The sequence below is a fragment of the Zalophus californianus genome, chromosome 12 (genome assembly GCF_009762305.2).
Source record: "Zalophus californianus isolate mZalCal1 chromosome 12, mZalCal1.pri.v2, whole genome shotgun sequence".
In the NCBI taxonomy this organism is placed as follows: Eukaryota; Metazoa; Chordata; class Mammalia; order Carnivora; family Otariidae; genus Zalophus; species Zalophus californianus.
Genome location: NC_045606.1, coordinates 44708158 through 44733208, shown reverse-complemented (window position 1 = coordinate 44733208; position 25051 = coordinate 44708158). Strand labels below are relative to the sequence as shown.

Below are 25051 nucleotides of genomic sequence, written 5' to 3'. Positions count from 1 at the left end.
GACCAAGAAATAATGGAGTGGGATGGGGAGAAGATGCAGAAAGAGAAAACAGGAGATGATGTTCCTTTCCTCACTATAAACCCCTGACCCGCAGGACAGGCTTTTGTTGAGGAGAGCAAAGAAGTTTTGAGATTAAAGTTTTAATTTAGAACAGATGAGGCCTTATTATTTATTTATTTGTGAAATTTAAGGTGATTACGAGAAAACTTCCAGTTGTTAATTTTTTATTAAAGTTTTATATATATGCAACATAGTGTGCATATATTAAATGTATATTTCTATGAAGTATCACCAAGGAAATGCATCTACATTACTACCACCTGGGTCAAGAATCATTACATTTCCAGGACCCAGAAATTCCTCATTGTACTCCTTCCCTTTGAACCAAAGGAAACCAACTTTTTGATTTTTTTACACAGAGACAAGTGTTTTTTTTTCTATAAAATGGAATAACTGTATATACACTATATATACTACATAATTATATATGATATATAATACATATACAGTATATATATGATATATACTATATAACTTCATATATAATATATATACACTATATAATATATAGTATATATACAATAAATAATAGATATACTACATAATATATTTATAATATATCTGTACTCTTTTATTTTTTACTCATTAGTCTGTTTGTGAAACTCATCCATGTAGTTGCAAATAGCAACACTTTGTTCATTTTCTCATTTATCCATTTTACTGTTTATTGGCATTAGGCTTGTTTCTAGTTTGAAGATTATAACAATTTTGCAATGAATATTCCTGTACGTATGTAATAGTGCATGTATATATACTATGTATATGGCTTAGATAAGTATACTAGGAATTAAATGTTGTGTCATATGTTATATATATACATTCAACTTTAGAATATATTGCTAGTTAGCTTTCCAAGGTACTTGTCCCAATTTACATTCCCTCAAGTGGTGTAGAGGAGTCTAGTTGCTTCATACCTTTACCAATGCTTCATCTTTTCTATCTTTTTCATGTTAGCTATTCTGGTAGGTATACAATGGTATTCCCTTGTGTTTCTGACTGCATTTCCCTGACAACTCATGAAGATGAGCACATTTTCCTAAGTGTTTCATTTCGGGGCGCCTAGGTGGCTCAGTCGTTAAGCGTCTGCCTTCGGCTCGGGTGGTGATCCCAGGGTCCTGGGATCAAGCCCCACATCTGGCTCCCTGCTCAGCGGGGAACCTGCTTCTCCCTCTCCCACTCCCCCTGCTTGTGTTCCCTCTCTCGCTGTGTCTCTCTCTGTTAAATAAATAAATAAAATCTTAAAAAAATAAATAAATAAGTGTGATCATTTGGATATCCTCGTCTGTGAAACCCCCATGATTTTTTCTTGAGTTGCTTGTCTCTTTCATAGTTACTTGCATGAGTTCTGTGGCTGCCTTTTCCAATCCCGAATTGTTTCTTTTGAAACATTTTTATAATTTTTATAATTTTTTTTCTATATGGATACTCCCTTTTTTATGGTCCCGTTTAAGATACTTATTTCCTTGAATTTATTTTAGAAGCATTATTTTTTTTTCTTTCTCATTTGAATCTATAATCCGTATGAATTGATTTCTTTATGGAAGGTATGAGGTAACAACCATACATACTTTTTATCCTCACCTGAGCTTTTTCATGGCTGAATGTGAGTTGAAGTTACAGAAATGACATTGCTGGTACAAATGGAGTGATTGAAAAGCCATGGGATCTAAATTTAATCATTATTGTAAAAAAGAAAAAAGAAAAGCCATGGGATCTGCCAAAGATGTTCTCAAGCTTAGGGGAGAAAGATCCAACACAAGACATTTAAAAGTCATGTTTGAGAAAAATAAAGCCATTTTGCTTGAACTATCACAGGGTGCAGTTTGCTAACTATAGTAAATATTTTTTAAAGGAAAAAAATAAGAGGACCTATGACTTCAGATTAAAATATTTTTATTTTGAGAAGCCTGTGGGATATTGAGGTAGATCTGTTCTTGAAATTAAGCGAAGATGCTTCCCAGTGGAAGCAGCTAGGAAGGGTGAGGTTCTGGTGGAGACTGGAGGCCCTTAATTCTTAATGCTGTAGCCAGCAAGAGTCTATGATTTTCTGCAACCAATTTAAGTAAGTTGGTGATGGACTGCCCTGTCATTTTCTTTGTGATTGGAGCCTGTGTTTGGCTATAAGATAGCACTGAGCATGGAGCCCCTAATTACTAAGCTCAAGTACAAAATCCTCTATAGAGGAGAAGCCCTTTGTATTGCTATGGTGATCAACACTTCTATGCACAGCAGGATCTTTGCAATTTGAAAGAACCACTTTGTACACTTTGTAAGAATAAGTCTACAACCTATGTCATTGGTGGGGTGACTTCATACATACCACTTGCAAACATAAAATAAGTTTTTGTCCATTTGAACACAATTTTCTGGACACTGACCTCCTCTTTATGTATTCATTGTAATCTGTTCCTCTTTTTTTTTAATTTTTTATTGTTATGTTAATCACCATACATCATTAGTTTTTGATGTAGTGTTCCATGATTCATTGTTTGTGCATAACACCCAGTGCTCCACGCAGAACGTGCCCTCTTTAATACCCATCACCAGGCTAACCCATCCCCCCAACCCCCTCCCCTCTAGAACCCTCAGTTTGTTTTTCAGAGTCCATCATCTCTCATGGTTCGTCTCCCCCTCCGATTTCCCCCCCTTCATTCTTCCCCTCCTGCTATCTTCTTCTTTTATTTTTTCTTAACATATATGTAATCTGTTCCTCTTACAGATAGCTGTCTGCTGACTGTTCACTCTCTGGGTTCCCCTCATTTACATAAGGACATAAATTTATCTTACTAAAGAGTGTCTCTCTCTCTCTCTCTCCCTCTTTCTCTCTCTCTCTCTCTGTCCCCTTCCCACCCCCAAACTTCTTTTCCTCTCTTTACTTTCAGTCAACTCTTGACTTGACTAGTCCCTAGATGCTTGTTTTGTACATGCAGTATGTATAGTTTTTAAATTTTTATTCATAAAATACTGGTATAGTAATCAGTGTCATTGCTATATTCCACATGTTTTACAAAGTTTTAACTTTTCACTACTCTCTGAAATGGGTGCTATTATTATTGTCATTTTACAGATGAGAAAACTGAGCCATAGACAATTAAGTAACTTTTCTATGGTTATGCAAAGCCCTATCTCTATATTATCGTTAACAATAATAATCAATGATAAATCAATCCAGAAGATATGAGGGACTTTACCAGTAGTTTATATATACCGTTTCATTTAGCTCTCCTGAAACCTGGGAAAGATTGATTCAGAAAAAACAAATCATCCAAAATTACATTTATAGGTATTTGGTTAGGATTTGAATCCATTTTGACCAAATCCCAAACTCAAACTATTCACTATGTTAATCCACCCTCCCACCCCCTTCCCACAGACGACATTGACAAGTGCATAAAGAGAGCTAAGAGAAGCTATAAATTGACTTGGACACCCCCTCCTTGTCTGCATCTAAGGACAGAGCATATTATTCCCATTCTACAGGTGAAGAACTAAGAGAGTGTGGTTGAGTAACCTGCCCAAGATCACATGGCCAGGTTAGGATTCAAAGCCAGGCTTTTTGCCTTCTAAGATCATCATACTATTGCCTTCTGATGTCATGATTTAGGTTTCCCCAGAAACAGGCAATTAGCAAGGATTCTGGTGAAACCATAGGTGGTCCCCAAGTGAAGTTAAAATGGTGGCAAGGTAACCACGTGAGCAAGTGAGACAGGAAGGAAGCCAACAAAGTGCACGAGGGTACCGGACAACCAGCGTTTAGCTCCCTGGGGCAACGTTGGGGAGCAGTGTAGACCAATCACCTCCATTATTACTTGAGGGCTGCTGCTGGGAGCTCTTAACCCCCTGCACTTCCGACTTGCTGTGGGCAGCTCCAGCAGCCGCAGATAGCCTTGGGCAAGGGGATGCAGATGCAGGCTCTTGGCAGTTGGCAGAAATGCTCTAGAATGATCAAGTCTGAGTGGATATGGGCGAAACCTGGAATTGTGACATATTCACTGACAGTTTTCCAGAATTCCACTGAACCTAGGAGAAATAATAATATCTGATCAAGGGACTAGATTCTCTCAGACTCCACTTAAAATGATTTAAGCATCATGCAAATACTTCATTTTCAGTTCTTATGACAGAGCTTCTATAAGGCAAAGTACATATTATTGAAAAAATCATTTGAGTAACAAGTGCTCTCCAACAAATCTTGAAGTGTTTGCCCACCTGTTCCTGCATGTTTCGGTAAACTTTTCTTCCACACGATCCATAAATGCACTGTACACATCTCGCCTCCTTCTGTGTCTCTTAGGGGAGATGGCACAAAGGAAGTCAGCGAAAGCAAACATGTACTTGACTTTAATTGTGGTTTATCTTTTTAAAATTGTTATTTAATAGTCTTTGCTTTAAAAACTTGCTCCGTACACCAAATGCACATCTTGCTGTTTTGGGACATACAGGGATACAAAGCAGTCTTACTTGTCCAGGGTAGAATTTGAGCCATGGTAAAAGTGTGTTTTCTCAACATCTTTTTATGAGTGGATGACAAAGTCTTCTTGTCAGGACTTCTTACTGAGTGCAGTTCACTCAATGGGCTGCTCCAAATGGCATGGGAGTAAATTTGGGGGGGAAATTCCTTACAATATTGAGGCCTCAATCCACCATACCAACTATCTTTGTAATAAGAAAAGAAAATTCAAAATTCTGGATAATTCACTGTTCACACTTTAAGAAAAAACAGAGATCTTTCTGCTTTACTTTTAAAGATAATGTCTTTCACTATATACGCTAGCAACAAATTAAAAACTCCTGCCTTAGAGCAATCATTAATAATAGTGTTGGAGACATTTCCCAACAGCTGTAGAGAAAGAGTCAAGCTCCCCGTGAATGAAGCAGATTTAATGGACCACGGGGCTTTTGGTAAAATTAGCTTTGAATCCCAGGTGCATTCCTGAGGCTTGTAGGTGATAAATCTTTCTGTACTGTTCTTCTGTTTATCATCTTTCAGCAAGTGGCACCCATGTACTACAGATATGGAGACAAATGAGAAACTTAGCAATTACACAGGTCTTTGTTCATATCTCTCAGAATTTAGTTGGAGATCAGGGCCCAGGAGATAAATTGGTGGACAATTTATAATGCAAATCCAAATAAAATTTTGCTTATCCTGCCCACCATTTCTACTGGAATTTAATGTCATCCTTCAAACTCCAATTCACATTCCAGGTTTGTTTCCCAGGAAATCTCTTTTTTAAACTTCTCAGTAGTGTTTTGTGACTCAAATGGCATATTTTGCATTCTACTTAAATTTTACTTACACATTTCTTGAGATCAGAGTCTGGGTTTATAAAGTATCCCTGGCATTTTTTTCCATAGTGACTTACACATAGTACACATAAGTTGACATGTCCCATTTTAATTACACATAGACAAGACTTTTATCAATATAATCCATGCTAAAATGTGTACATTATTTACAAATAAATTATCTCAATTTCATAACTATAAAACTACTTGATACTCATTGTTTTGTTTATAATTGAGAAACAATTATAATATTTAAATATAGAATGCATGTGTTGTCACCCTTGTCCAAATGAGGAATGCTGGGTAATACAAAGTTAACTCTGGACAAGCACTATTCAAATGGCACCACAATAATAATAATTGTGTGTGTGTGTGTGTATGTCCATGTACCAGATAACATGTGCTATGTATACATTATTAACTAAGTGATCTATATAAGTATAACAGATTTAATGCTCACAATAATTCTATGATATAGATTTAGTGATTATCATTCTCATTTATAGATAGGTAGACCAAAAGATAGACAGTTTAGGTAACTTGGGGCAGCTTGCTTTCTGGTCTATACTCTTAAGCACTTACTCTATTGGTTTTCTATACAGAACACTTTGACTTAAAAACTCAACTTTCAATAATATATTAAAAATTGTAGATAATGAAGTAAATGGATTGTTTCATTAATTAAGTGGGCATTTAAAAAATTTACCATATTATTAAAGGTGATAAGTAAAGGGGCGCCTAGGTGGCTCAGTCCGTTAAGCATCTGCCTTCGGTTCAGGTCATGATCCCGGGGTCCTGGGATTGAGCCCCGCATTGGGCTCCCTGCTCCACGAGAAGCCTGTTCTCCCTCTCCCACTCCGCCTGCTTGTGTTCTCTCTCTCGCTGTGTCTCTCTCTGTCAAATAAATAAATAAAATCTTTAAAAAAAAAAGACATTAAGTGTTGGTGTTGATGTGGAGACATTGGAACACTTTTGCACTATTGGTGAGAATGCAAAATGGTGTGGTCACTATGGAAAACAATGTGAAGGCTCCTCAAAAAATTAAAAATAAACGTATTGTGTTGACACTGAGGCATGCCTCTGTCTCCGTCTATATGTCTCCAGGCTTCCTGACTAACAAAAATTGAAACAAAGCCATATGTTATTTTATTTTTTAAATTTTTAATTTGTCTTACTAAGTCATATTTTAAATGGTAATAAATTCTTTCCAATTTTTATGACACTTTATTTTGTCCTTATATTATGAATTTAATATTACATGGTATTCATTTGAATAATGTGTGTAACATCAGGCTTTTATAGTATATGAATCATGTATTGGCATGTATCATTGTAGTCCACAGGTACCTCAAAAGAAAGAAATCACCTGGAGGTCTAGTTGAACGATTGAAGCCTGTAATGGTAATATCACATCATCATACTTCAAATGGAAAAAAACTACAACATAGAGAAATACAAAGTTATGAGTTGTGTGGCTGAGGAATTAAGAAAAAATAAACCAGCAATATTCTCATTCAGTCAAAGGTTTAGTGGTAAATGTTGATATCATAGAAGTTATATTTTGGCCTAGATGTCTTATTGAAAATGAAAGAATAGGTTATTTTTTATTCGATAAGCACAGTTACTTTGCACCTATGAAATTCTTCTCATATCTGAAGGTCCAGTAAAAGTATTCCCAGATCCCCCGTGCAGGATTCATCCTTTCTTCCAAATAGAGCAATGGTGCTTGAAGCTACATTTTGTATTAAAGTAAATTATTTACAAAATCTGCCTCCAAATTAGATTATAAAATTGTTGAGACAAGAATTTCTAGCTTTATAAATCCTCCGTGGGCTTCAGCATATTTTAAGTTGAGCCATGTGAAATGCTGTTTTTCAACCATTTTTCAATCTTACAAAAATGCAAATTTTATATGGTTCAATAAGAGGAATAATAGGAATTCTGTGTTTCCCAAAATCTGAAAATTACAGATTCTGTTTTTGAAAACTGTATCTAAAACCCCAAATATTTAATCATAATTTTTTTTCTAAATAATGGAAAGCTTCTTCATACTAGTGGCAATATAAAAAATAAACTTATTTAAATTTATTCCTCAAATATTTTTAACTGGAAAGTCACAAAATATTTTTATCTGTTTTTAATGATCTACTAGTTAAAAGAAATAAATTTCTTTGGTTAGCAAATGAATGCAAATTTAAGCTTCTTTTGCTTACGTATCTGAGTTTAATTTTGTAATATTAGTATTTGGGGTAAAAGATATTTAAATAGATTGATATAGATACATACCTGATACCTACATGCTGTCAACATAAGAAAAAACATTGTAGTGTGCTATTAAGAGCACAGTGAGGGGCGCCTGGGTGGCTCAGTCTTTAAGCATCTGCCTTCGGCTCAGGTCATGATCCCGGGGTCCTGGGATCGAGCCCTGCATCGGGCTCCCTGCTCCGCGGGAAGCCTGCTTCTCCCTCTCCCACTCCCCCTGCTTGTGTGTTCCCTCTCTCACTGTGTCTCTCTCTGTCAAATAAATAAAATCTTAAAAAAAAAGAGCACAGTGAACCACAAATTCGTGCATATTTGTAAGTTGATAAAGAAATTCAGCACTTTCTTCTATCTTGGCTTTCTCCTTCTTAATACAATTTTTCATAATTTCCCATTTACAATATTATACATAAACTGTTTTTCATAAATAAATTCATCCATTTCATATTAAAATACACAGGTTCCAAAAAGCTAGTCAAATTGACAAACTGGAATAATTCAAAATATAAACAAAAGCAGGAGCATTTATTAATAACTTCACTCACCATTTAAAACTGAGAGCTTTTTGTAAAAATTTCTAGGGCTGTGTATCTCAGCAAATCTTTTCTGCAAAGCCAAGCTAGACTAAACAAACAGTTTATAAGGGAAACATTTAGCCTTTACAAAAGAACCCTGCATATATTTAAGTTTTACCCATCTGAGTTGCTAAGAAACTGAATTCCTAAAGGACTCAAGTCAGAGTAGCAAAAAAAGTGAAAGCACATCCAATTGTGTAAGGACCTCTAATTGTTGCCTAAAACCTAGCAACAAGGCAGTCACTCCTTTGCTCTTTTTTGAAAGGTTGGAAAATTAACATACTTGGAAGTTCAATACTTACTAAATAGTGAGAGACAAGAGAGAGAAAAATTAATTGCACTCCGATGCAGTTTACTAAATAATAAGTCTTGACAATTCACCTTTTGTTATTTGTTTAGTAATCTGTTTTATGTCGACATGAGTTTGACACTTGATACAAACATGATTTGAGAAGCTGTTTCAACTCTCTTATTACCTTGGGCTTAAGAATGTTTGAGTTCATTTCCTCAATGTTCATTTATAAGGCAAACAAAGATTATAAGTTCTTCTTCCTCACCCATGATTTAATCTACAGTTTATGGAGAAAACACTCTGTTTTTACAATCAAATCCTATACTCAATGGTAATCTATGTCCTGGTGAAATATGAAAAAAGATTTTGTTATAGAAAATTTCAAATGGGGCGCTTGGGTGGCTCAGTTGGTTAAGCAACTGCCTTCGGCTCAGGTCATGACCCCAGGGTCCTGGGATAGAGCCCCACATCAGAGAGCGGGAGCTTGCTTCTCCCTCTCCTGCTCCCCCGCTTGTGCTTTCTCTCTCCGTCAAATAAATAAATAAAATTTTTAAAAAAAGAAAAGAAAAAGAAAATTTCAAAATGTACAGAAGTAGACAGAATTGTGTAATGAAACCCCATGTAATCATCAAGCAGCTTTAAAAAAGTTCAATTAATAACTCAAATTATTTCAAATATAGCTCCATTCTGCATCACATCATTTTATCAGTGATTATCTGAGAATGTTTACTCTAAAAGACAATAATGACTTTTATTTTAAAGCATAAGCCCACCACCACTATGATATCAAAAAATATGAACAATAGTTCATTGATATTGAGAATCAAGGCAAAATTCAAGTTTCCAATTATCTTATAAATAATTTTGCTTTTGCTTTTTTTTTAAATTTGCTTGTTTGATTTGGGCTAGTTATATACTCTCATTTAGTTCAAAATTTCCTATGACCTGAGTGTTAACTTCTCTTTCCCTCATATTTTTCTAGTGGAGTACAAAATTTCCTGACCAAAGACCCCTAATGGCTGGAGTTTCTTGACTATATAAACCATTATTTCATTTAAAGTGGAAGTTTGCCACTGGGTGGCAGTGCATTACCTATGATCTTATCCCAGTTTATAACCAGAGCCTCAAAGATAAATTTGCCTGTATTGTTTTCCCCAATGTTCGATTTTATTTTATTATTTTTAATTTTTTATTTTATTTTATTTTACTGAGGAAAGTGACAGTAGAATTGAGCATACTCAATTTTCTACAATCTTGGAAATAAAATCAATCTATCTTTATGCTATCTAATTTTATTTCTTTCTCTATCTTGCATGGAGATGCATGATTCTTTCTCGCGGCTGTTTATGTTTAGTTTACTAATATTAGTTGTTCAGGATGCCCAAATTCCTGTAATGTGGCCCCAGGTTTCAAGAAAATAGTAATTGGTTAGAAAAGATACAACCTATAAGAATACATCACAAAACATGGAACTAAATGCCAAGTGATCAGTCCTGACAGTTAGTCTCATGAAAAACTAATGAGGGTAGATCTCTCAAGTTTGAGAACATCTTTGAAGATTTCTTAGAGCAACTAAGATCAATTCTGATCTTAGTTGACAACAGGATTCGTAACAAAAAGTAAAGAAAAGGGGGGGATGCCTGGGTGGCTCAGTCAGGTGAGCATCTGACTATTGATTTTAGCTCAGGTCATGGTTTCAGGGTCATGAGATTGAGCCCTGTGTTGGGCAACATGCGGAGCGTGAAGCCTGCTTGGGATTCTCTCTGTCCCTCACCCTTTGTCCTTCCCCTTCTTCCCCCAAAAGGAAAAAAGAAAGAAAGAAAGAAAAAGGAAAAAAAGAGAGAGAGAGAGAAAGGGAAGGTGGTTTGGATGGGCAAACTGCATAAAAACTACTGGAGTTATATTTAATGCTTTCATGAATGCCTTTTGAGAATATTCTGATAGGGCAATAGTACCTCATAGTTTAAAGATTTTTGTATGTATGTATGTATTTTGTATGTATGTATGTATTTGAGAGAGAGCACACACGAAGTAGTGCTGAAGAGAGAGCAGGGGGAGAGGCAGGCTCCCCGCCGAGCAGGGAGCCCGATGCGGGACTCGATCCCAGGACCCTGGGATCATGACCTGAGCCGAAGGCAGACGCTTAACTGACTGAGCCACCCAGGCGCCCCAATATTATCTCATAGTTAAGTGACTCGAGTTATATGTAGAACCATCCAGAAATCTACTCTGTGGTAGAAAATTTTGAGTTTATAATAAAATGTCACTGCACATGGCTATCGGTGGGCTATATAAGAATCTGTTGCCCAGATTCCACATATTTAGGGAGGTAACGTGTTATGGCAAAGAAAAACCTCAACACTCTCTCTTTCATGTTTCCAGGTACTAAGGGTTATGAAGTTTTGAAGAAGTTACCTGCATAACATATGTTTATACAAATGGATTAACTTAAAATTTACCACAGTAATAATCTTGTCATATAACTAGTAATTGCAGTTTGAAATGTACCATAAATTAATAAGGAAGTGAAAGGGGTTTTAAATTATGCCCAGAATAAGAAAATTAGAATGAGGGAATTTCTTTCCTTGGGCAGGGAAATAATATTAACTGACGCCGTCATGCAGCTAAACAGTTTAGCTTTTCCGTCTTTATCAAAGGTAACAATTTCCACACTGAAAATAGCAAACATGAATAAGAAACAAATTCAGCTTGAGAGAGATGAGAATATAATACAATGTTCACATGAATTCAGGGCCCTAAGACCCTCGGCAGTACTTTTAAGAACAACGGGAGAACTGGCCGTAGGAAGTGGGGTGGGATCTTCTGGAAGCTTGAGAGGGCAAGGTTGTGTAAGAGTGGATCCTGGAGATTAGACATGCCTGAATTTACCCTCGACTCAGTTGTGGGAGGCAGGCCTCTTTGTGCTCACCCCCTGACATGTCACACGGTGTGGGTTAGGGAATGGAGTTTATTGGGGGTAGCCGATGTACAAGCAAAGATCAGGAAAAAAGAAGACTCGAGTTTTCCGATCCCCCTAATATCCTCTAGATAGACGATGAGGTCCAGGGCCTGCTCATGGACATAGGGTGAGTGAACATTCTGGGTGATAGGAACTCCTCCTGCTGTTGCTCTTCTCTTTTTACAAAGCGTTATCGAAGCCACTTCCTCAGTGGGGGTGGGGCCAGAGCAAACTGACCAACAGGTTATCTGGGCACCCGCCTTTCCGAAGTTGGATGCCCGCTATTGGTAGACGTGTCTGGAAAGCCAGCCGCTCGGCATCTGACGGCTTTGCTGGCCTGTGTAAAGTTGCATTCCTATTTTTCAAGGGAAAATGCTAAAAATCCAGTGGGAAGCGAAGATAGGAAACAACTCCTCCTGGTAGGGGGAGGGAGGTGCCCCCTGTACTAAGTGTCTCCTTGTGCAGGCAGATCACGGTGAATTCTCAGGGCCATTAAAACTGTCGTGCTTGATGCACCACAGAACCCGAATACATCTTAGAATAAGTTTTCTAACAGATGATTAGTGATTGCTTTCGGGAAGTGGCGCTTTCTGATCATGATCAGAAATGGAGATTCGTGCGAAGTTTATCTACAAATCAGGGCCCTATATGAGTAAAGTGTCTCTAGTTATACGTGATGCTTTCACACTGTGCCTACACTGGCCAGTCTGCTCTAAGCCTGAGAAAGCCTGCTTTGGCGTTAATGATGTTCAAAGCTTATCTGTTAATTTGTGTTTGGGTTTGTTCATTTGTTTTCCCTTTCTTCCAAAGGGCCTCTCAAATCTACTATGGTTAGAGACTTTCTCCTTCAGTCATCTATGTTGAGGTCACACCCATAAAAACATGCTCCCTTGATGGAGTGGGAGTGAGGTTTCAAAGAAGGGCTTGTTTCCTATTTACTCACCAGACCAAGCATCTACAATGCACAACAGTGTCCCGCAGCTGAAACAAGGACCTAGGCAAGATGGTGAGCATTGCCTTCTCCTCTTTCTGCCATACCCCTTTAGGCTCCTGGTGCCTTCCTTCACTGCCATCCTCAGGTGCTATTGTCCTTTTGCTGTTCCTCCCTCTGGTGGTTACTAATTTTTATTCTACCACCTCGGTCAGTCTATTGCTTTGTATAGAAGTCAAAATTACTTGCTTACTTTTATGCCAAATCAAAATACTAACCTTTTTTGTTGAAAATAGAGCTACCCTATGACCCAGCAATTGCACTACTGGGTATTTACCCCAAAGATACAAATGTAGGGATCCGAAGGGGCACATGCACCCCAAGGTTTATAACAGCAATGTCTGCAATAGCCAAACTATGGAAAGAGTCAAGATGTCCATCTACAGATGAATGGATAAAGAAGATGTGCTGTGTGTGTGTATATATATACATGTACACACACACACACACACACACATGCTGGAATATTATGCGGCCATCAAAAAATGAAATCTTGCCATTTGCAATGACGTGGATGGAACTAGAAGGTATTATGCTAAGTGAAATAAGTCAATCAGAGAAAGACAAGTATCATATGATCTCATGGATATGAGGAATTTATGAAACAAGACAGAGGATCATAGGGGAAGGGAGGGAAAAATAAAAGAAGACGAAACCAGAGAGGGAGACAAACCGTAAGACTCTTAATCTCAGGAAACAAACTGAGGGTTGCTGGAGTGGTGGGGGGTGGGAGGGATGGGGTGATTGGGTGATGGACACTGGGGAGGGTATGTGCTATGGTGAGCGCTGCGAATTGTGTAAGACTGATGAATCACAGACCCGTACCTCTGAAGGAATGCCTTGCTTTTTTAAAAATGTGATTTAATGACTAAAATTATTATAGAAGCTTTAACACATTACAGTACATATGGTACAACACTCGAGGATACTGGTAGAGCTGCCCAAATTTCTTAGAAAATTTAGTATATATTTGAAAAGAAAAAACAAAACTTATTAATAATTTAAAGATGGTTTAGAGAAAAAAATTGCCATCTTATTTTATTCCATGAAACTAGGTATTGAAAAAACCATAGTAGACCACAATGGGGAAGTACAATTTTTGAAAAGGGATATAAGCACAGATTTAGCAGTTTTTTAAATTAATTAGTAAAACACATCGCAACAACTAAGGGTCTCGAAAATGCAAACACGTTTGAAAGCTCAGAATCATTACGTAGAAAACTGGGTCAATAAAGCCCCATCCTTTCTAATTCCCATCAATTTCCATGGAGTACCATTTCCACTGCCCTATCACCTCTATAAAACTATACAACGCTAGAGAAATTAGAGAACAATATTTGGCATACACTGAAAGAGCATTTATTGATATAACTTATGTACTTTGAGCATAAATGCTTTGTACTCAGTGATACTATAAAGCAACTGTTGTTATAATTTCTGAGTTAGAAATTAAAATATTTTCTTACATTCATCTATTACATATAGCATTGCCTCATAGCACAGTGTTATAAGAATTCCATTAACAGGTCACCTGGGTGGCACTGTCTGTTGGTTAAGCGACCAACTCTTGGTTTTGGCTCAGGTCATGATCTCAGAGCTGAGAGATTGAGCCCCGGGTTGGGCTCTGTGCTCAATGGGGAGTCCGCTTGAGATTCTCTTTCTCCCTCTCCCTCTCTCCCTCCCCCTGTGCTCACTCTCTCTCTCAAATAAATAAATCTTAAAAAAAAAAAATAAAAGAATTCCATTAATGACTCAATCCCCTTAACTTGAAGCATGAAATCTGGGTGTTACTTTCCACGTGTTCAAGAAGCCTCTCTACTGAGGAATCTGTGTCACACAGCAGAACCCTGACAAAAGTTGCAAATTTAGTTTAAAATACCTCTATTTCCCATCATCTCCTGTATGTCATACTGAGATTCATCCCATTCAAGTCAAACACACAGAGAACTATTTTCCCAGAGTGCACACCCTTATTGAAATTGACCTACCCTTTACTCCATGGAATCAGGGGCCAAGTAACTGATACAAAGTTAATCCATGCTATTCTCAGAGTATCTCCTTCTGAAAACAGTATATCATATCATATTTGGTGTCATTAGTAGTGTCAATGGCCTATTCCTAACCTCAATCAGAGAAATATGTATTACCTCTTTTAATCCTGAAATTACTTATATGAAAGCTATTGACAATTTTCCTATTTATCCCTTCAGTAAAATTCAGGAAGCTTGTCTTATAAAATGGAAGGAATTCCTATACAACAAGATCTTGCAATTCTTATTTTAAAAGTTTGGATAAATATGTGTGTGTGTATGGGAGGGAGACTTTAATTTTCAAAAGATTTCCTATTTAAAAAAAGTTTTCCTATTTAAATTGTGTCACAAAAGTACAGGATTTTCAGGGTTAACTTGAAAAAGACTTCTTTCTAGTAACTTCACTCCAAAGGTTAAAACTAAACTCTTTATTGGTTAATTAAATATAATTGAGATTAAATTAAATATAAGTTGAGATGAGTAAAAAAGAGTTGTATCTATGGAGGGAGAAGCCAGAAGAAAGAGAACAAATACAGATGTCCTGAAACTCGCTTCCAGGTTTGGAATAGCTGTGATGTGCCCAAGAACTACAAACATACTAGCATGTGGACCTCTCAGTGTGCCCACACCATTGACTCTCAGTATTTACTTATTTACTGGTTAGTATACATTTAGTCTTGCACAGTGAATGACCTCATCCACGTATATTACAAGTCTTCTTTGACATAAAATTATCTAGAATACAAAGGGAAGATGAATCAAACTCCTATTTGTGGATTTTAAGCTCCCAGTGACATGAAAAGTCTTCATGGAAACTTTGTGTATCCCTTGCCTTATCTGAGTCCTGAAAAATGAAGCATTACAGAAGCATACGATTCATGATAATCATGGTACCTCATACCCCAAGATGCTTTCAGAGGAACTTCCCTGCTCACAGCCCAACTGAAGGGACAGAGAGCCCTAGGCGGACCAGTGGCTTTACCTTCCAGATTGAATCTGATTGGTTCAGATTTGGACCCCTGATCCAAGGATAAACAGTACCTAGACATACCAGAGATCCTCATGATGGCCTGACAACAATGACAGATATGTAATCAGATGACAGGTGTGTAATCAGTTATATCCTAGAAAAATTTGAATTGAGAGATAAGTCAAATCACACACGCCAATATACATCAAAGTATAAGATAGAAGGAAATCTGGAGCGCCTGGGTGGCTCAGTCAGTTAAGCATCCCTTCGGCTTAGTTCATGATCCCAGGGTCCTGGGATCGAGCCCCATATCGGGCTTCCTGATCAGTGGGGAGCCTGCTTCTCCCTCTCCCTCTGCTGTCCTCCCCCTGCTTGTGCTCTCTCTCTCTCTCTCAAATAAATAAAATTTTAAAAAAAGATAGAAGGAAATCATGAGGTAGAGTCAAGGCCCAGAATGGTAGAGTTAGCTGTATTTATGATGAAATAGGAGTTATGTATATAAGGAGTTATATATATAAGCAGAAAAATACCTGTTGAGAATATATATATTATTATTTTATTAATATATATTTTATTAATATATATTATTATTTTATATATATATATATAATGGAGGAGAATTATTGCCTATAGTGAGAAAAGGAAAAGTAGGTGTGTAGAAAGAGGGTGACTCATAATATTGGATGAGCACTAGACAAGGTTCCACAAATTATGACTGTTGAGTTCTATCTATAGAGTTTCCTTTTACTCAGCCAGCCGCAGCTTTTATTTTTGGATTTCCATGACAGTGTTTCTTCTTTATGATTTCATATGCACTTCACATGTCTCTTCTTACATTAGGTGACCAAAATGTGAATCAGTTCCTTTCAACCAAAAGAGTCTAAATAAAAGGTTGAGCAATAACTTGAATACTTTATAATGGAAAAAAAATGTTATTTAAAGGCCTTAAAAAATTTCTCCCAACAAAGACTTTATATTGAAATGAATATATTTTTTAAGGCTCCGGGTAGTAGCATTAATATTCTGTAATGTGGTGGGCCAAAAACCTTGGTCTGTAAACAAGTTACATCAGAATTACCTGGGCATGTCTATAATATAGATTTGGGGGCTCCATCCCCAGAGACAATTTTCAGCAAGTCTAGGATAAGCCTTGAAATCCACAACTTAAAAATATTCCCCACGAAATTCTGATGCACAATTACGTTTAGAAAAAAATGAGGACCTTAGGTTTAGAAAGCAAGATTTAGTTCTAGATACGTAACTGATTCTTTTTTCTCTCCAAGTTTAGATTTCCCAATATTTAGTACAGATAATAATATTCTCTACGAGGGTCGTGAAGATTAGTGAGATAATATACACAAAAAGTAAAGCAATTCTGGGATAGAAAATTAATTACCTGGTTATTGGAATTTCTCTTAAAGACATTAGAGCCTCTCCATACAGACTTGATGAAATCTTAGAATTCCTGCCATGCCACAGCCCCATTCCAAGGAATCCCCAGCCATGGCATCATTACAAAAGTTTCCCATGCCAACAGGTTCATTCCAAGGATTTCCATGCCCACAGACCTATGTCAAGGAATTATCATGCCAAAATTTTTCAAGGTATTGGTACCAATCTGGTTACTCTTGTATGAATAGTAATAATAATAACAAAAGATCCTCCTCATTCTTTAATCGTAGACTTTTATTTTTTGTTTGTTTTGTTTAGTATCTCTGTTTTTTTCTTCAATAGTATAAACATTATTTTCAACTGTATAGTTCTCTTTGTTAATGGAGATACAGGTTAATTATAGAAGAATGGTTAAAAACAAAATTACATCCATAAAATGAAACATGAAGCTGTTATAAATGCAAAATTTTGTACACGTAATTTAAATAAAAATATTGCATAAAGTATATATACAGCATGACCCCATAATGTAATAAATTATACCACATGCATATATACTTGTATATGCATATATGTGTATATGGATTTCAAATGCTGGAAAAATGTTTATGAAAATTTTACCTTGGATTCTACCGGGTTCACTTCTTATATTTCTGTATTTTCCCAATTTTCTACATTATGTATTATTTTACAAGTTAAAAAACAATTATTAAAATTATTTTTAAATTAAAAAAAATCAATGAATCCAGTAGAGGATATAAGTGGCCCAATGGTATCAGACCTCAACATGGAAGTATCTGTCGTGCCTACCTATGTAAGTCAGGCACTAGCACTAGTGAGATTTTCAGCTTGGCTTTGGAAACAAGGGGTCCTGGGGCTTCCCTGGGTTGATGCCAAAACTTATAGGTCATTCTATTATCTAGGGGGTAGGCTCCAGTTACACAATTTGGTCAGAACTCAGGCTGTAAACATAGTGAGTACCAGTTTTTCCCAGTAGTGAGTTTAATTTTGCCTGACCCATAGTAAGTGAGAGCGGCATAGCAATTTCCCAGTAGAGACCTACTGAATTATAAATTGGGGCACCTATGTTTAGATCACTTCAGACTATTAGTAAACCAAATATGAGATAAATAAAAAAATAAATAGTTTGACTAAGTAATAGAATAATGCGGAGATTTGTGAAATATTTTTCAGTTGACATTTTAAGGACACCATGAAGAAAGGTCATAGGGTATCATACATTATAGGGTGAACATTGTTTCTCATCAAAATTTCAGGATCTAAAGTTGCTATAAACACTAATGGCAAGAAAACCAAGTAAGAGGGTACTGGCTTTAGAGACAGAAGAGCCACATTTGAGTTCCAATTACACCACTGAGTGTAGGTGACGGACTTTAAGAATGTGTAATGACCTCCCCCAACCTTACTTTTGCAAGCGGAAACTGAGATAATGCCACTGTCTACATTATAAAGTGCTCTGAGGATGAAGTAAACAATTGCGTGTAAAAAAAAAATCACACAGAGGCACACACACGCACATCTAGGTTTGTTTGTTTTTTTCCATCCTTGCAACTTCCAATTCGCCTAATGACAATTTATTTACAATTACACAACTACACACTTGTTTGTTTGTTTAGGAGCCAATGAGGATTTCACAGATTCAAACAGATACCCTGAGACATAAGATATTACAAAAATTATTTTTCTTTCCTAAAGCAAGACTTTCAGATCCTTAAAGTCTGTAAGACTTTTAAGATCCTTAAAGAGCAGAATTCACTTAAATCTATCAACAGGTTTCAAAACTTTTACCTTTGATCTTCAAGCCATTTGCTGCTGCCATACCCCAGACAACGTTTCCAGTTGGAAGGAATTGACACACCAGTTAAGGGGTTAAGACACCAGCTGAACATTTTCCTGCTGGGACTTTGATGTCAACGACCTCACTCATATTGTCTCTGGACATGAGTTTAACACTTCAGGGACTTGAAAAAGATTTATTCGTCTTGTAAAAAATGGAGACCCTGGATTGTGTGTGGGTATATGCACACACATGCTACCTCTATTTGCATTTTCTCATTTACCAACGTGAACTAGATAATTTGTATTCTAACAATAATTACACTAATGATGCTCTTTGAAAAAATAGTTATGTTTACTCAAATAACCAAATTTATTATATTGTTCCAAGTCTTAGCCTAAATCAATCTGATTTTGCTCATCAAAACCAGAAGATTCTCGATGATCTCAGAAGACAGAAAACAAATTTTTTTTCCTGATTTATAACACAACTGGCATTCCACTGCAAGTACTAATTATTTAAATGTGTTACTATCATAATATTTTTAAGTATACTATCCCTGGAAAAAGAAATATCCTATCCATCCAACATCAAAATTAGTGCTTCACATGTCCTGGGTGTAGGAGATGAGAAGGAAATTGCCAGAAAGAGAGCACACAAAATACATAGGTAACCAGAAACAAAACAATCGTCTATTGAATCCATGTCAAAGAAATAAACAATGTTTTGCATTGCTTCTCCTCTTCATTGATTCTTTTTGAGGCAGAGAAGTCTCCTGAAAGATTGCTGGAATTTAGAATTACTCAAGATGATTATAATTGAATGGCCAGAGGGAAATGCTGCCATTATGTCCTTGAGTACAAAAAAACAATGACTTCCATAAGGAACACTGAATGTCATATTTGCCATGAAGGCAGCAAAATAAGAAATAAAGAAGCAAAAGAATGTTATCACTGTTTTTAATGCATTTATATGGGCTTCTGTGCTGGCATTTCTAACACCATGAGATCCATTTTGCATCCGATGAGTGTGCTTGTAGAGAGAAATGAATAACATAAAAGGGCACATCACAAATACGGCTAGAGGAAATAGTAATGCCAAGTTGACAAGAAGCACTTCATTAACTTGCCTTATCTTGGGTCCAGTCCTCTTCAGCGTGGCATTCTTGAGGACATCATCACTGTCTATGTTTTTAGGGTAATCTGCCTCAATACCCAGAGCTGCAGTGCTCATGGAGGCCAGAAAGCTTCCCAGAAGCAGCCAAGACATTAACTTTGAGATCCTGAATTTCAGCCAAAGAAAATAGGACTGAATGAAGCCTGATATCTTGAGGCAGTAAAATGCAGAAAGGCAGGTGGCAAACCAGAGACTGACAGAGCTAAAAAACATCCAAAAGAACAACATTGTTGCACCATAAACTTTTACCTTATAAAAGAATGGAAAGAACACAGAGAAAAAACTTTGTACCATTAACACCATCAGCAGACCAAATCTCGACATCCCTATACATATGAAAAGGAGTTGCATTGGTGTTAGCTTTCTGCTTTTGATCAATTCTTTACAGTTGACGATGATAAGAAATCCATTTACTGTAATCCCTGTGATAAATTCTGCTGACATGATGATAACATGAGGAATAGCTGACAAAGAGGAGGCCATGTTTCCTACCATGAATCCTAGCCTTTTCTTATGGATGGTATTAAATACCTCCTTCAGATGATCTTGCAGAAAAGCACATACAGCCCTGAGAAAGCTGATCTTCTTCCAACTCCTGGATCATAAGTAGAATCTTGCAGTAGGCTTTTACCCTAAGGAAGAAAATCAGAGGGACTACTTTTTAAATCTGGTGCTTTTCAAAAGAAACTGTGGGGATGCAAATCCAAAGATTTGAATGATGGTGAGGTCTTCCAATTACATCCTAGGGAAAATTGCCATATTGGCATTAATCAGTTCTCACTCTTACTCAACTTTGCCAAAAAATATGATTATAAATATATTTTATTTATATTACTACTATTTCCTTTTTGTCTTTTGTTTTTTCCTAATGACAAATGATACATCCTCAGGACAGACAACTATTTTTTATTATTGCCACAAATATTCAACTTCAGATGTAACTCTTTCCTCAGTACATTTTTTTCCTTAATAATAATTCCAAAACACTTTAAAAAATTTCCTCCACCCCGCTCCCTACTCCTCCAACCCAACAAAGGTAATTTCTTCTCCAGACTTGAAAATCATTTCCTGGGATGAAGAATCCTTCATTCCTCTAAACGATCTCTCATATTTTTAAAGTTTTCTTTGTGGAATTCTGACCTGAATTTCAGCAAACTACAGTGATAGAAGTAGTGCTTAACTAGCATAACTAATTCTCATGTTGCCATCATCTAATGCTCATGCTGAAGAGCATTATTTCAAAAGGTTATTGCATCTCTTATTACAAAGAGGTGTTCATATAACCTTACTGAACTTTAGGCATATCACACGTTAAATGTAAATAAATCATTATTACTTCATAAATAAAATATGGTGCTCAAACTGCTTAGCTCAGTGGCTGGGTCATGCTAAACACTCAAAAAATGTTACCTACTACTAATACTATTAAATATCTGTTTTCATACTGTGTTTACCCCAGCAAGAAAATAATGATTCTATTAAATATTTTCAATAAGACAGTTGAAATAGTTTTAATAAGAAATAAGACTTATCTATACACTGCCTACAAAAGACATATGTTAGGTGGAAGGACATGCACAGACTGAAAGGAAAGGGATAGAAAAAGATATTTCATGCAAATGGAGCCAAGACAAAGCTGGACTGGCTGTACTTATATTAGACAACATAGACTTAAAAACAAAGCCTGCAATAAGGGATAAAGAAGGGCTTTACATAATGGTGAAGACTGAAACCAACAATAGGGTATAACATTTATAAATATTTATGCACCCAACATCGGGCACTTAATATATAAGGCAAATGCTAGCAACATAAAGGAACAAATAGAAATACATTAATAGTAGGGAACTTTAATACCCCCATTTACATCAATTGGATAGATCATCCAGACAGAAAATCAATCAGAAAACATTGGCCTTAAATGATATGTTAGGCCAGATGGACTTAACAGATATTTACAGAACATTCTATCCAAAAGCAACAGAATATAGATTTTTCTCAGTGTACATGGAATATTTTCCATGATAGATCATATGTTAGGTGATAAAACATTTTTTAATAAATTTAAGAGGATTGGAATCATATCAGCATTTTTTCCAGCCACAATGGTATAAAATTAGAATTTGATTACACGAAGCACATTAAAAATTTACAAATATGTGGAGATTAAACAACATGCTACTGAACAATCACTGGGTGAAAGAAGAAATCAAAAGAGAAATTTTAAAAAAAGCCTTGAAACAAAAATGGAAAAGTATACCAAAATTTTTGGGAGGCAGCAAAAACAGTTCTAAGGGAATTCATAGTGACAAGTGTCTACTTCAAGAAACAAGAAAATTCCCAAATAAACATTCTAACTTTACAACTCAAGAAGCTATAAAAGAATAAATAAAGCCCAAAGCTAGTAGGAGGAAGGAAATAAAAAGATTAGAGAAGAAATCAATAAAATAGAAATTAGAAAGATCATAGAAATGATCAATGTAACCAAGAAATAGTTCTTTGAAAAGATAAGCAAAATTAAACTTTTAGCTAGACTGACTCAAATAAATAAAATCAGAAAGAGATATTACATTAATATGACAGAAATGCAAAAGATCATAAGAGACTACTATGAACAATTATATGCCAACAAATTAGACAACCTAGAGAATGAATAAATTCCTAAAAATATACAACCTACTGACACTGAATCATGATGACACAGAAAACTGGAACAGACTGATAACTAGCAAGGAAATGGAATAGTAATCAAAACCCCCCCAACAAACAAAAGTCCAGGATGAGATGGCTTTATCAGGGAATTCCACCAAACTTTCAAACAAAAATTAATACCAATCCTCAAACTCTTTCAAAAAATAAAAGAGAGGGAATTCTTCCAAATTTACCCAGCACTTATTTCATTCTGAAATCCTGGAAACTAGGTCTAATTTGCATCTCTAAATACATCACTTAATTGAAGAGAAAGCTTGAATTTTCCAAGAACAATTCTAAAAGCATAATTGACATTCAGCCACAATTTACCTGGTTAGTATTTGCATTTGTGATTTTCCTGCCATATATAGACTGTTTTGCATTTGCCCTTATTGAATCCATTTTGGAAGAAAGTTTTAGTGAAGAGCTCTTTTTCAGATCTTGGGAAAGTTAATGGTGAGTGAGAGAGTCTTGAAGTTAATAATTCATAGGATTGTTTAGAGGTCTGTGAAAAGCAGTGGCCAAATAGAGAGAGATGATTTTTTTTAAAGATTTTATTTATTTATTTGACAGAGAGAGAGACAGTGAGAGCAAGAACACAAGCAGGGGGAGTGGGAGAGGAAGAAGCAGACTTCCCGCCGAGCAGGGAGCCCAATGCCGGGCTTGATCCCAGGACCCTGGGATCATGACCTGAGCTGAAGGCAGACGCTTGACCACTGAGCCACCCAGGCACCCGGAGAGATGATTTTCTAATTAAATAATCTTTGAAAGTTTTACTTAAAAATAAATTTGTTAAAGAGAAATAACAGTATCTATAATTTATTAACTATAATTTATTAAATATTAACAATATTTATAATTTATTAAACAAGTTTTAGTTTACTGATCTTCCAGTCAGTACATATTCTGAAGGCTCACAATGAACCTGGGGAACTGGTATACCTCCCATGGAGTTTTTTGTTTATGTTTGTTTGCTTTGCTCTCCTTTGAACAATGTGGTAAGGGTTGCCTGATTCTAAGAAGATGATCATAAATGGCTTGAAAAATTAGAATGAACTTTAAATATTGACACTATGACCAGTTATTTCTCATGCACAGATATCAGCTTATTTGGTTCTCATTGATTATAACTGTATACATGTCTTATTTTTTTAAAACAAGCACATTGAATTAATAGTACTTTCTAGTGCCTAAGGTAGGTGTTTTATAGATCACTAAGAAGATTGAAATTGTTTTCATTCTTTCAGTTGAAAATATTTTTGTTTACAATTTTTTCCATTACCCTTGCTTTGATATTGAAATTTTGCAGAGAATGGGCTCTAAAGACTGAATCTTTATTGGTCCAAATTATTGCATTGAATTGGCTTATTTCTGTAAAAACAACAGCAACAATAACAACAATACTCAAAATGTTTTTTTGGCCTTCTGTAAAAGAACTGATGTAAAATTTCACTTATAATCTGTCTTGTCATTACATGGTCACAGGAGGTGAAAGGACTCTAAGTGTTTAAAACCATGTTTATATGTGTACCTTATTCACACACTGGCAATATTTGGGCCACTGTCTCCTTGATGAGGCCAGATTCCAATCGCTAGAGAAACAATGTTTTAAAGTCCATGTAATTTGTCTTCATGTATGTTCAATGTAGTTTTTTTATGTTGGGTTGATTTCAGTATTCTCATAGGTGATATGAACTTTGAGCTTGGAGACAAATTTCTTTTTAAAGATTTTATTTATTGGGTGCCTGGGTGGCTCAGTCATTAAGTATCTGTCTTCGGCTCAGGCCATGGTCCCAGGGTCCTGGGATCGAGTCCCCCATCAGGCTCCCTGCTCCACGGGAAGCCTGTTTCTCCCTCTCCCACTCCCCCCTGCTTGTGTTCCCTCTCTCGCTGTGTCTCTCTCTGTCAAATAAAATCTTAAAAAAAAAAAGATTTTATTTATTTATTTGACACAGAGAGAGAGAGAGAGCACAAGCAGGGGGAGTGACAGGCAGAGGGAGAGGGAGAACCAGGCTCCCTGCTGAGCAGGGAGCCCTATGTGGGACTCCATCCCAGGACCCCGGGATCATGACCTGAGCCAAAGGCAGTCATTTAATGACTGAGCCACCTAGGCGCCCTTGGAGACAAATTTTTAAATTTATTCTCTGAGTTCCCTCCACAAGTTTCTAGGATATTAAGTATCAGGTGAGTGAAGGAAAATCTCAGTAGGGTGAACATCAGACTCATAATCCAAGCTGCCAAAGTTACTTCCCTATGCGTTATATTCCATTCATACACATCAAATTTAAGTAATGGAAATTAAGTAAATTTTCTAATTGTACTCAGATTTGACAATATGTATTCGTTGCTTTGCAACAATATTAACAATATTTATTTTATTCTGAAAATATATTCTAAGCATTGTTCTACATACTTACTATTGTTTAATTCTTACTGAAAAACTATGGAATTCCCTCATTTGATGAACACGGTGAAGTTCCCAAACTGAAGCTTCAGAGTAGTATAAATAATGATTTGAATACAGGTGTTCTGTCTCTGGAGACCATGTTGCTGAGCAAAGTACCACATA

General features: G+C 36.2%; 1 protein-coding gene across 1 annotated transcript; it reads right to left on the bottom strand.

Moving 5' to 3' along the window:
- Positions 1-19359: 19359 nt before the first annotated feature.
- LOC113911966 (taste receptor type 2 member 7-like) lies at positions 19360-20274 on the bottom strand. The gene has a single exon (XM_027574959.1). It carries the CDS (start codon positions 20272-20274, stop codon positions 19360-19362), a length of 915 nt encoding a protein of 304 aa, XP_027430760.1.
- Positions 20275-25051: the final 4777 nt, after the last annotated feature.